General features: G+C 42.0%; 2 protein-coding genes across 5 annotated transcripts in view; both read right to left on the bottom strand.

Moving 5' to 3' along the window:
- LOC126481292 (synaptic vesicle membrane protein VAT-1 homolog) overlaps positions 1-14,348 on the bottom strand; it is an 87,746-nt gene that overhangs the window by 36,882 nt on the left and 36,516 nt on the right. The gene's annotated exons all lie outside the window — the stretch shown is intronic.
- The window catches only part of LOC126481290 (synaptic vesicle membrane protein VAT-1 homolog), a 58,796-nt gene that overhangs the window by 9,456 nt on the left and 34,992 nt on the right, over positions 1-14,348 (bottom strand). Inside the window, exons 1-2 of one of the 4 annotated variants that reach the window (XM_050104930.1) lie at positions 1,069-1,130; positions 311-385 (exon numbers count right to left, since the gene is read on the bottom strand). The exons of the other annotated variants lie outside the window; for them this stretch is intronic. Of the exons in view, the coding sequence (XP_049960887.1) occupies positions 311-385; positions 1,069-1,107 (114 nt within the window). The 5' untranslated portion in view covers positions 1,108-1,130. Of the gene's footprint in view, positions 1-310; positions 386-1,068; positions 1,131-14,348 lie in introns of those variants that run through there. 4 annotated transcript variants of the gene reach the window in all.

The following is a 14,348-nucleotide window of genomic DNA, read 5'->3' as shown; positions in this document are numbered from 1 at the left end:
GCAGCTCCTTGAGAAGCTAAGCTGTATCCTACCTGAGTGGTAAGTCCCTGTAAAAAATACAAGTTATTACCAACACAACATGTCGCCAATTATGCCACAATTGAAGTATTGCGTCTGAGGACAAACTGTTTTGCCACAGCGCTGATTTACGCTTTTTCCTATTCGTTTTAAGGAGACAGTAACTCGTTGAGGAGCAGAGTATAGAGTCCATTTAGTATCTACGGTTCTTGAAAGGCAGCTCATTACATAAACTCGTATGTGGCAGAAGGAACATTTTACTATTTAATGGAAATACGATACGTTGGTTTACCTTTATTCTGCTGATACTGCCATGCGCTGTTAGTGTGACTGACGGTACCGGACGTGTGATGTCAGTTGAAGGAATCTGCCAACATTTTTCTTATATCACTATTTGCAAACAACAATTTAAATACATTTAATATTTTTATACTCGAACCGCCTGCAACTGAACGAAGGTGGTATTTGTACTATCAGACGTTACGCCTCCATTTATTAAGGAATCAGAGGTCGTATGTTCTACACAGCCACTGATGAAAAATGAAACACCAAATGCGTCGGCAAAGCTAATACTGATTATTCGGTCCGAACCGAAGGACTGACGTCCATAAACAAACATTTAAGAAATTCAAGTCAGCTTCAACACAGAATCTATACTGTAGCCTATTTCTACATTACATCTATTTCTACATTATGTCTATTATGAAATGTTTCTATGAAGCAGTGAACTACCTACGACAGTACCACACCAACAACGTGTTGCAGGCGGCTCGATAAGCATGTAACACCTGAACTTCTGAACAGCAGTTAAATGGCCGTTTAGGTTGTCTAAACACGAGCTCTAGATTCTACACTATCATTTTTGACTAGTACGTCAGTATTGCACAACGTTAAGCCATCCAACACATGTGGAGCTGCTAAATTTAATTATCCACAACGGAATGTTGCGGAAACAAATACCATCAATAAATAACCGATGTTAATCTTCTGTGGCATAGTATTTTAAGTGAAAATTAAATATTCTGTATTGTTAAAGTCACAGTGCCTTACCACAGTAGGCGCGGTAAACTGCAGAGGAAGCAGATCCATGGTTGCCGGTAATCACCTAGAAAAACAAAAGTCAGGGTAAGGAATGGTGAAGAGTCCATTATATACTGCGTATGAGCTTTGCAGCCTCATGGTTTGTGGGCATTAACGCTGTTTATTCCACCAATTACGGGTTATAAAGTTGTGTACCACGCACCCTGTCCCAGAAAGCGGGTTGATGTTTGGCCATCCAAAGCCTTGAAGGCGGGTTTTGAACAGCCCCTTAATAGCAAGAGCATTACCCGTCGAAGGCACACCATGTTTGAATTTTTTATTTGTACATGAACATTCTCCAGAACCATACGTCTACAACTAAAAATAAACGAAATGATGTAATGTTGACATGGACTGTCAAAGCACCTTAAGATGAGTCCAATGGCTGAAATACATCGTGCATTTCCATAATTAAGGAAAAAAACAAAAAAAAAAAAACACGATTTGTGTCTGAAGGTGTTTGTTCCGTCTGAGAAACAGTTTCCTATATTTTAGTACTATGATCCAATACACAAGTCACACACAGTGGGTTCTGGTTAACTAGGTTATTCTTTCAGTTACAGAAATACCTACTTTATCTGTATTTAGTAGTTTTCCTTCTACGTTTCAGGTTTTTGGTAAAATGTCATTTTCTACTAATACTAAGCATAAACAAGATCGAGATCGCGTCTCAGTGGGAAGCATAAAGCCATTTCTTCTTCCACTAAAGGCTGTTTTATTCTTATGTCAGTCATATTTCGTCACGACTTGCTAGTGCAAGTCATGAATTTTTAAAGTAGTGCCTATGAAACATTCGTTGTTTTCATATTGTAAAATACATCATAGCAGCACACATTCTGCAACGATGCAATGGGCTTTTGTTAGATGTAATAGTGTAGGATATTTTATGTTATGTCTAAAGATTCTTCTGTATCACTTTAAAATGGCCACACGACCGTAGCAATGTAGTCCTCCAATTAAAGAATAAAGCAGCCTAGGGAGAATATAGTTTCCTCCTTTAGAAGACTTTGAGGTTCGGTAATTGTCAGGAAAACGAAGCCACGAATAGTGTGGCACTATTCCGTTATCAGATATGAATAACCAGTTTTCATTTTTCCATCATCGAGGTAATCACGTCACAATCTTTCACCGCACAGCTACGGTATCATAAAGCTGCCTGACAGAACACTACGAGCTGAACCTAAATTCACACGCAGCCCCTTGCATTTAACTAAAGTAGCACGTAAAGAATTTACCAGAGAGAATACATAGACGTGTCATTTACAAAAACGTCCAAGAATATTAACAAACACGTGTTTGAAAATCGTATTAGCACGATTTCGAAAGAATGAGAAATTTGATTGATGACCCGGAACATTTACCGTTACACCGCAACGCCGATTACTATTTTTGAGTATTTTCCACTATTAACAACAAGTGATCGCTTTCAGCAACTTTTTCTTACGGCTGTATTAAGATTACAGTAAAATATAGCCCTACTTCGTCATTTTACGCGCTTCCAACCCAAAATACCACTAATCCAGTTTCTTAATGCACCTTAAAATTTCAAGGACTTGTCTATACACTCCATCATAAGAGTCAATCGCAATAAATCTTATTATGTCACATCGGAAACAATACTTACAGAGGAACTGTGCACTAAGACGCAACTGCAGAAAAATGTTTCCGTGTGTGCCTTTATATGACGTGCAAACTGGGCGTGTCCGGACTACGATGATTCGACGACGGGCAGTCATGTGACGGAAAACTGAGTTTCCTGTCAAAGCAAGGCAACTGCCCTCTAGCGCAGAGGAAGTTACCCAGGGTAGAGCAGGGTATGTGCTGTAAACGGCCGTGTAGAAGAAGCACCAATTCAGATGTGATTGCTCACGGAATTCCTACTATATTTTTGCATCCACCTTCCATTGTGTACTGGGATGTATCTGTTGCTTTAAAGAGCAGTAATCATCAAAAATGGATAACATCTGCAATCCTGTAATGAATATGTTTGTGCTTTTTCGATTGCAGAATTCAACGGGAGCACTACGTTTAGAAATTTAATAATCATAAGGAGAAAGTTCTACAAGAAATGGCAGGCTATATTTCACAGTTTTGATAGCGATAATAAATGTTAACCTGAATTCGACATTAAGCTGTTAGTTTCAGTAAATAGTCTTCTTTTGGCTACTAGGATCTAAAACAACACTTTTTAGTTTACTAAAGCAGTTTATTGAGACATTTTTGCTACCGTACAGTGCATCATATTAAGCTCGATGAGAGAATTTTACGTACTTGTGTAGTGCACTGTGTGTTAGGAACTGTGTCTCAATGAGAATATTCATTATTTGAATAAACGATCCTGTTCGATTTCAGTCTGCCGAATAATTGTATGTTATCTGTTAGCCAAATGAAGTTGTCAGTTAAACCAGGTAGCTTAAAGGTTGCCATACAGCTCATATCTTCCTTCAGCGTATATTTAGGAAGTTCAAGTCAGATACATGGGACGTAGAGTAGCAAGATTAGGAAAAAACTGAAACGGCGAATGATTCTCTATATAAAGACACATCGATGTGGCTTGCAGATGTTTCAGATTATTCGAAGATGCAAAGATAGGGTGACGTACTGCTTACTGTATCTGAGCAGGAGTCTCGGGTTCGAATCCCAGCCTTGGTACAAATTTGCATTCATCGCTTCAGTCTGCATTTAGGCCTACACATCGTAGGTGTTGGAGACTTGAAGGTTTCTGGAACCATATATTTTCATTTGAGTATGGCTAATAGTTTCGTGGACCAAATCGGCCTAAAGTACTGTTTATTTCCCGCTTCGGGATATTTCGAGTCTACCGAAATCAGCGACTTGCAGTTGGAACTTTTTTTTCTGAGCTATTTTGTTGAAATTGCCTGCCGCACTTTATAAATTACAGGTGTGCTGCATTTGCTTAATAGTCTATTATTTCACTGGCGGTACCCGTTCGATTATAATAAGTAGCAGGTTTTATATGCATAAAATCGTCTCTGCAGATGAATGGGTTGTAGCGAAGTTAGCTATACTAAGATCTGCTTCTTCAGCAGGTGACGTTACTGGGAACACCGCTTTAATAAGTTGGTGGAGACTAGGGATGCTCCCATGCCATCAAAGTATCGATGCCTACCATATGAGCAGTAAAGTTGTACACATAGGAGTATTCCAGAAGTATACAGCTACCGGTGCATCGGATCTTGGGCTAAGATAAGTTTTAGCCGCTATAAAAAAATCTTCCTTCGTTTGGATTTCACGTGAAAAAAAAGGAGAACACCACATTTTTATGGAGGTTTTTGAAGCTCGCCACTCGTACGAATCGGTTGAGACTTAGCACGAAGGTAGATAAAAGAAGAGAGCCAATCGCAATTTTTTTATTCAGTTATCTGTATCTGTTGTCAAGATACTATGGTTTACGGTCGAGCTAAATGTAGCAAGTCAAAATCCTTACCTGAATTGAATGCGTGAAAACGGTTCAAAATTAGTCAAATAAATAAAACGTGCGTACTTAGGATAAAACTGCTATCAAGCTTTAAAAAATACAATTTCACTCGGTTTTCACGTGCCAAAAAAAGGCATTTTATTGGGTTTTTACTCGCGCCACCTTTATGTTTCAAACTCGTGTGAATCGGTTCATATTTTGTAAGAAGATAGACAAATACATGTAATTAATGGTCGTCCTCTAGTTTTGTGGAAGTTTTACCCGTTACCACGATACAAGCAACGTGACACTAAAGAGACATACAACGAGTTAGTCGTTGCTTGGATGAACAAAAATCTGCATCGATTGCCGGGCTGTAAACAGTCTAATGTCAAGATTACGTTAGAGAAAAGGTTGGAAACCAGAATGAAAACTGCATCGATCACATACAGAAAAGGCGAATATGTCCGGGACAGACGTAAGGATGTAAAAGATGGGAAATACCTATTCAACTTAACTGGCATCTTCAAAGACATTTAAATCAAAGCGTCGTGATACACTCGTGCTTTTTAACGAGTTAATCCACCTCCTTAGTGTAGTGAGCCTCTTAGCTGAATGGTGATGTCACACCTACATCTTGCAATTTACAAATCCAGGATCCTGATCCTGCGCATAAAATCCGGAAGATTCGCCATCCGTAGTAAACATGCCATGATGGCATGTTTTATGTTATACACGACATTGTATATCATGTGATTCTTCAATTTCTCTAAGCGTATCTCATGACGAAATAAATCTCGGGTGAACAGCCTGCTGTGAGTGTATAAAGGACACAATATTTCGGCAATCGGCCTTGTTGGCATCATCAGGTGTGCTGATGTACTGCCAACGGACGGTAGGTGTGACGTATATATCAGGTTCCCCTTCCCCCACCCTTGGGCGCTCCCTCCGCCGTTCGCGCCGCGGGCGCTCTCTCGGCCATCCGCGTCGTGGTTCGACTCCTGGCTTGTGGCCCAGCGTCTGGGTGTTCCCTCGTAGGTCCGCGCCCAAGGAGCTTTGCCGGCGGCGTTTCGGAGACTCCTCTCTCCTCTCTCTGTCCTCGAAGTCAGTACATTCTGGGATATTTCTATCGTCTCCTTAATCCGGGTAGTGGCTGGTTCCCAAGTTTATTTAGGGAATAGCCGCTGTCACGATTCAGTTCAGGTTTTCGTACTCTGGTCTCTATAGCTTCTTTGATGATACAGTCGCAATATTTCGAAGCCTGTGATAGGACCTTGGTTTGTCAAAATCCGTACCGTGATGTTCTGCCAGGCAATGCTTGGTAATTGCAGACTTATTAGGCTGTTACAATCTCGTGTGCCTTTGGTGTTCATGGCATCGGTATTCATCAGCACACCTGATGATGGTAACAAGGTCGATTGATGAAATATTGTGTCCTTTGTACACTTACATCAGGCTGTTCATCCGAGACTTATTTCGTCATCGTGTACCATGTTACTTGACTTGACACGATGCGTTATTACATCATATCACACAAGCGCCAATACGCCAGAAAACTCAGTCTTGCCATGACATATTCGGCTTTTGTTCTGTGTTATGACAGGAGTGTTATTCATTCTGGTGCTGGGTACATACGACATTTTACTTATATCCTTATTTTACGTAGCCTAGTAAAACACATTATATACCTTTATCTCTTTTTTAATGATTATCTTTAAACAGAAAGGTCACGTTTGGAATGTTTCCCAAAAAAGAACGATTGCTATGAATATTTAGGATACAACTCACACCTATTATTAGTCATACGAGTAGTTGCTCGAGCTTTCGAGAATATACACTCTATAGACGCAGATGTTGCAACGACAAGATGATACTGTTGAACATATTTGCACAAATATGGAATAATGAATTTCATGTCTACCCATTCTGTAAATGGGTTGCGTTTGAAAGATACTAAATGTTTTGACAAAGAAATACTTCGTCACCTTGATGTTTAACCTTTTTTGCGGCTGTGCGCTAGCTGCTCATGAAGTAGAAGTCGTATTCTTGTGTTACAGCAGAAGATGCGGTATCTTCCTCCAATTCACTCGGTCTGCTTTGTTGCTCATAGACCATACTTTTGAAATCTTTATGGCATGCTGCTGGATCTTTATGGCTCGCCTGCATGCTGCTGGATCTTGAGAATACGATATTTTAAACTTTGAATCCAATAGAGTATCAATGGCTGCATGGTCATTTAATTCAATTAACCCATACCTATTCTTCAGCTCTCTCAGTAAAGTGTTCTTGCTTTCTTCGAGAATTGGTGAAACTGGTGTCATACTATTATGTTCTGTTAACAAACAATCATGTACTGGCGCTTCTCGTGTGACATATCCAAAAGGCTTTAGTAAAGCTGTGGGTCGGTTGATAGTTTCCATCTCTACAGCAGACAAGTAATCACTCACTCACTAGAATGCGCGCGTAAAATCGATTCGGTGCAAATACTTATCTTTCCATACCAAGTATGGTAAGAATGATTCGTTACTATAAGTGCTCGGTACCGAAAGAAAAGTATCGAATACTTTCTTGTATTTACTTGAATCCTAACGTCTCTAGGTAGTGAACAGTGGAATGATTGAGGGATTTGTGTTCATAATGTCGATGAACCAACAAGCGATAGTGTAGCACCTCCAAGGGCAGTACGGAAAGGCGGTCAAATTACAACGATTCATTGGAGAAATCATAAACTGCTTCTCTAATAAAGGCGTCCTAGATACGGAGCAAAATAGTGGAGATATGTTCACTGCTTATTAAGGAAATTACGCCGATGACAATAATGAGGCTGTCCCATTCACCACAGTCACATTGTCGATGGGCTTCGCTAGTATCAAGAGACAGGTGTTTGAAACCGACGAGGTAAGTGATGAAGAGACCTGCTTTAATAATGTAATCTCGTCTTATACCACTTTGCCCCTGTCGCCTCTTGGAAGAGTGAAAAGAGGGAAACTCATTTTTCAGGAACATCGAGAGGTACTTTAAATTATTAAAATACAAATATCCGTTAAGCTGTATCCACAACTCCCTAGGACGATGAAAGCCTGGCACTTAAACATTTGGGTTTTTAATAAGCTCGTGGTTCCGGATTTTTCTGGTTTGCCACTAAGGTTTATATGCAGCACTCCAGTTAAACCCCGTGGAGTGTATTTGGTCTCCTCCTGATCATGTGGAAGTGAGGCGTTTCCTAGGTGGCGAGAGCCAACCTTAGCAAAGAGGGATTGACTCATTTTGATGGCAAAGTTTGTGGAGAAACCGCCTTTCGACGAAGGTGAGCTGAACTCGGGTTTGATAGGACTGGCATCCTGCTTGTTCGAGGAGTTTATCTGACTGTGCCACTAATGTCCCACATACCTCCAATGATAATAACGTCATACTTCTCTACAAGAGTGCTGTGGAGTGAAATAGTGGACAAAATACTTTTCAGCGGAATATACCAACGCGAGGGATGCTCCACAGAGAACTTCAAAAATGGTTCAAATGGCTCTGAGCACTATGCGACTTAACTTCTGAGGTCATCAGCCGCCTAGAACTTAGAACTAATTAAACCTAACTAACCTAAGGACATCACACACATCCATGCCCGAGGCAGGATTCGAGCCTGCGACCGTCGCGGACGCTCGGTTCCAGACTGTAGCGCCCAGAACCGCACGGCCACTCTGGCCGGCAACAGAGAACTAATACATCTGCTCCTCATGCTTCCTATGGAAGCAGGGTTGTTCTCCTACGTATTAATCGATGGGATATTTAAAAATCCCAATGGCGAAAAACGCATACTGGGACAAACTCTTTGCCATCAGAATCCAAGACTTGGAACAGTGGAACTGATCCTATGACATGACAGTCCAACTGAGACCAGTCGGGTTATTTATAATAGTGTAGAATCCTTGTATACTGCTCCAGGTTTGGAATGAGGACAGCCTATGATGTCACAATCTAACACTGGTCAGTAAGGCAATTTTTATACCAGTGTACAATTCAGGTATAACGCAGTAAAGCGAGGCAGAGGATGTTTGTGCAGGTTCTGGCCTATCTGTTGACCTATTTTTCATGTTTCTTCCCACTCAGGCTACTATTCACTCAGAAGTGTGAGATCACTGCTTCTGCTAAGTTTGATCTCTCCACTTGCAGGAAGGGGAGGACTGTAATCTCTGCCTCGCACTGCCCCCAACATCGCCCCCACACACCCCTACACCAGCGCTACCACACAGCCCTGATAATCACACCGTCTATGAGTGTATGCGCCGCTCCTCACTGAGCTTGGCCCTGTCCGCCTCCCCCTCCCCCTCCCCCCACGTCTACTGTGTTATGCTTCAACAACTTCCACACACACTGTGACATTACAATTTCAACCATTCACCCCTCCACACCAGCTACCATTAAGTTCAAAATGTCGAAAAAGTCCACTTACACTATGTCTGTACGCACAGTCTCTTCCTCCCATGGTGGTACATTGGAGTGTGAGTGTACAGTGTGAGAGAACTCACTGTCCTCCCCTTATTTCATCTCACAATAACAGGACAGAACAAATTGTCTGGTATAAGTGTTGATTAGAATAAACTTTGTAAAGTGCATAGGCAGCGAACCGACTGGGGCTCTTGGCTTAGTTGGCAGACATACACGCCCGTCCGCTACAGGGTCTTGAAGCTACTTGCCTCAGCCGTTACAACAGCTTTGTTGAGCTGCGCCAAATGCCATTTTGATAGCATTTTGGCATTCCTGTGGAGTGAGAGTCCCCAGTTATCCTGTCTGATTGCTGAAGCCTAGTATTATTAGCAAACCTCAGTGCGTAGGCCAAAACTCTGTAAGATTTCTTGAATGATGAATATTTACACAGCAGTTCATAATCAAGTCAACCACGGCCCTGCCGCAGTGGATTCACCGGTTCACGAGAGGTCACCGAAGTTAAGCGCTGTCGGATGTGGCTGGCATTTGGATGGGTGACCATCCAGCCGCCATGTGCTGTTGTCATTTTTCGGGGTGCACTCCTCCTCGTGATGCCAACTGAGGAGCTACTCGACCGAATAGTAGCGGCTCTGGTCAAGAAAACCATCATAACGACCGGGAGAGCGGTGTGCTGACCAAACGCCCTTCCTATCCGCATCCTCAAATGCGTATGACATGGCGATCGGATGGTCCCGATGGGACACTGGTGGCCTGAAGACGGAGTGTGTGTCTTACTCATCATCAAGTCTAATGACCAACACCGAGGATACTTGTGTACAGCTTCTGTCAGGCGCGTCTTCTACACTCAGTGGAGTGCATGTGTTGTTGTCGAGATCGCAAGTGGATAGCCATGATTGGCCAGACCACCACAGAACAAGTGAACTCAAAGCAGCTGGATTAATACCACGTGATAAGTCATCAGCAGGATTATCCTATGATTTGACATGTCTCCAGTTTGCAACTGAACTCAATTCCTGGATTTCAGAGACTCTGTTGGCAACAAAGATTTTCCAGTGACCAGGACTACACTGCAGCCAACAGAGAACTATTTTGGAGTCCGTCCACAAATGAATGTTGTAACTAACCTCATTCTATGGCTTATTACGTTATTATTGGGTCGGCACAGACTCCGTGCAACTCACTTGGTTACTTCTTTCTATTAAACTACAGCATAGGCAGATGGTCGCTGCTGGCACTCGTCGTGCGGCAGCTGTGAATCAATCGTGTAAGGCAGCCGTCTACTTGTTGCGTTCCGTGTAAGTGGCATGAAGCGCCTTTGAGCCAACAAAACGTAGCGCTTGGAACTGTGTCCGAATATTTAAATGTACCAGATGCAAATGTAAATGCTTATTGATTGTGAAATTAATGTGAGAAGATAAGGGTCGCCACCGACTCTAACCGTACAATTAGACAAAGGTTTGGCCGGGTCGGAAAATAAATTAATTTGATCACAGACCATAAAGGTGCATACGTTGTGATACCGCTCATAGGGGATGCGATGTAATTAATAGTATTACCCATGCACTGTTCATGAGAATCAAACATTTAAAATAAGACTTAATCTAAAGCGTTTGTTTTAAAATAAAAGGGCAAAGTAATCACTGGACCTGTACGTAAGGAAACGCGTTGGATGTACTAACGGGAAAGCTACGAGGTGAGTGGCTAAAGCCGTCGGCACACAGACCGTGCTGCCGAACGTTAACGTTGAGTGTGTCGAGTTCAACGTGCTGCTGAACGCTCAGGAAAGATGCGACTTGTGCATACGGTACGTGGGGCCCAACGTGGTATACGCGATCGCAACGCACTCCAGCGGCAGATGAGGGATCTTCCTAGTACGTAAATCACACTGTTTACTCAACGGGCTTGCGTAAAATTCCCACATTAGCTCTATTAAAACGCACATTTCCTCCATTGTCCACGAAAAGGAAAGTACCATGTCCAATCAATAGGGACACAGGCTTATAAAAGTTCCAATACAAACAGTGAGTTACAAATTTGGAATACTTCTCCACAGAAGATAATCATTACTTCATCATTCCCACATTTTCGTAAAACCCCTAGGTCAGTCTTACTTGATCACTGTTCCTACCCAATAGCAGAATCTTTGCAACATGTGAATTACGAAGAAGAGTAAAAGAAAAAGGAGCAAAATATCTTTATACAACTAGCGCAAGCTGTCCTGTAGATTAAGCCAATCCTCCTCAAAAAAAGATGAACTTATATTTACATAACATCAAATATTACAGTATATACTTATATTAAACTAATAATAAAGTATCAGAACCTAATAAAACCGGGAATGCTAGGAAAAAAATTCGAAAGTTCCGGGACGCGAAAAGCCTACAAGGCTTTGTGTGTAGTCAATCTTACATCTTACCACTTGCCGAAAACTTTAATCGTAGATATTTTACTGATCGAAATTAAATTAATACAACGAAATTTAATTATAACAAAATGTACCACGAACAATGGGTTTTTGGTAGATCTTCAGTGTGTCGCTGCCTTCAAATAGCCTACTCTCATAATACGCAAGTTACAGAAATCCTTTTGGCACGAATATGATGTTTCTCATTATTTACTGGAACGAATCACACACGTAACAACGGGACTTGCAGTGATTCTCAATTTGCTGGTGCTCTAGAAACGGCATATTCACATACAGGCTTGAAATGAATGTCAATATCGCGCCTGACAACTTTGTACTGAAGGGAGATGGCGTGCATATGACGTAGGTGGCGTTGTGCAATCTCATTGGTCAACGCTCAGACGCACGCTCAGAATATCTGACATGCCAGATATTGCTCTGCACGTTCGGAAAGACTCGCGAGCGTGGTATTCCACGCTATGACGTCAGAAACTGGGCACGCTCAACTCTCAACTTTCTAATGCACGGTCCATGTGCTGCCGGCTTTAGGTTAGAAAACGTGACCTCGGAATACAAGAGAAAATTGTGGATAAAATCATTTATTCCTAAGACATAGATGTGAGGCATGTACACAATTCCTGATAACATCAATTCCTAAAACATTAAAGAAAAGCATTGATACATCCACCGGTATAATCTACACCTAAAATCATTGGTGCGAGTCATTCATACAACTACGGTTGCCTGATAACTGACTGCAACGGTTCGTGAAACGGTACACGTTTCGCAGTACACCTGCATGCCCACGTGGTTTGTGAAGGCGCAATTTCTAGGTTTCGTGGCCAAGTTGCAACAATATCACATCACGCAATCATGAACAGTTAACATTCTTTAAAACACACATGAGATCGGACAGTTAGTGATGATGGTAGCCCAACAAACTCTAATGTTCAACCACGTGATTGGTTCGCAACGGACGATAGATACATAAAGCAAGGAAAATTAACGAGAAGGCAAAGCTATTAATATTTACAAACATAAAAACGTATACAGGCACAGCTGAAGCCAAACAGACAATCGTATAGAAGCGAGGGCTCACTTCTTATAGATGGACACCATTGTGAGGCGCTCTTCAGGCGGATCCAAATCTGCTATAGAAATTTAGTAAAAGAAAAATCTGCCGAAGTTTCGCATTCCTTGCAGCGACAAGGTAGGGTAATCTTTCAGAGTTGAAAAGCGAGATCAACAGCTAACAGCCAAGTAACAACGCGCCACGTGGTCAGTCAAAAGCCGTCGGCACACGGACCGTTCACCGAAGGTCGAGCGTTGAGCGTGCCGAGTTTCGGACGTCATAGCGTGGAATAGCACGTTCGGGAGTTCAAATGGTTCAAATGGCTCTGAGCGCTATGGGACTTAACATCTTAGGTCATCAGTCCCCTAGAACTTAGAACTACTTAAACCTAACTAACCTAAGGACATCACACATATCCATGCCCGAGGCAGGATTCGAACCTGCGACCGTAGCGGTCGCGCGGTTCCGGACTGCAGCGCCTAGAACCGCACGGCCACCGCGGCCGGCCGTTCGGGAGTTTTTCCGAACGTGCAGAGTAATATCTAGCATATCAGATATTCTGAGCGTGCGTCTGAGCGATGACCAATAAGATGGCACAACGCCACCTACGTCACATGCACGCCATCTCCCTTCAGAACAGAGTTGTGAGGCGCCATATTGGCATTCATTTCAAGCCTATACGTATATGTGCCATTTCTGAGCACCAGCAAATTGAGAATCACTGCAAATCCCGTTGTTACGTGTGTGATTCGTTCCAGTAAATAATGAGAAACATCATATTCGTGCCAAAAGGATTTCTGTAACTTGCGTATTATGAGAGTATGCTATTTGAAGGCAGCAATACACTGAGGATGCACCCAAAACGCATTGTTCTTAGTACAATTTGTTATAATTAAATTTCAGTTAGTAACATAGCTACGATTAAACCTTTCAGCAAGTGATAAGATAGGGAAGATCCTAGAAATGGCAATAAGTTGCATAATGATGGTATAGGGTGGTGAGCAGCGTCATTGAGGGATGAAATTTTTATGTCTGGGCGGTGGTTCGCGACTCGCCAGTAGATAATTTTTTTCCTAACATTTCCGTTTTTATTAGGTTTTGTTACTTTATTATTAATTTAATATAAGTATATACTATAATTTTTGATGTTATGTAAATATAAGTTCACCTTTCTTTGGGTGTTCGATTGGCTTGATCTACAGGACACCTGGCGCTACTTGTGTAAAGCTGTTTTACTCCTCTTTCTTTTACGCTTCGTAATTCACATGTTGCAAAGATTCTGCTATTGGGTAGGAACAGTGATCAAGTAACACTGACCTAGGGGTTTTACTAAAATGTGGGAATGATGAAATAATGTTTATCTTATGTGAATAAGTATTCCAAATTTGTATCGCATTGTTTGTAATGGAACTTTTATAAGCCTGTGTCCTTATTGATTGGACATGGTACTTTCCTTCTCGTGGACAATGGAGAAAATGTACGTTTTAATTGAGCTAACGTGGGAATTTTACACTCGCCCGTTTAGTAAACAGTGTTCCAGTTCGACATATTCATGCATGAATGCAGCATATTCCTTCTGCAGATTCGGTTGCCTTTTAAATCTCAAGATGCGCCATTCTCCGAGAGGCTTGTTGTCGTGATTCACCTAAGGGTTTTCAGTCAGGTTTCACAGGTAGTCGAACCACAAATTCCCTTCTTCATCTCGTGCCGCGTGGTGCTGAAAGTGAGCCTCACATATTTTATGCTGCTTACTCATCGTTTCCGTAGACAGGTCCTCTAAATCCCAAAACCTTTGCAGTTTGGAATTTGAATTGTCACCTCTAACAAAGCACGAGGTCACTGTGGAACGAGGCATGTTGCATGGAGCTGAAGGTATCCTTCCGTCAAAGAAAACCTCAGCAGCAATAATTAAA

Source organism: Schistocerca serialis, chromosome 5, assembly GCF_023864345.2.
Source record: "Schistocerca serialis cubense isolate TAMUIC-IGC-003099 chromosome 5, iqSchSeri2.2, whole genome shotgun sequence".
Classification (NCBI taxonomy): Eukaryota; Metazoa; Arthropoda; class Insecta; order Orthoptera; family Acrididae; genus Schistocerca; species Schistocerca serialis.
The sequence above is the reverse complement of the archived record's forward strand: the minus strand, read 5'-3'. Positions and strand labels throughout refer to the sequence as shown.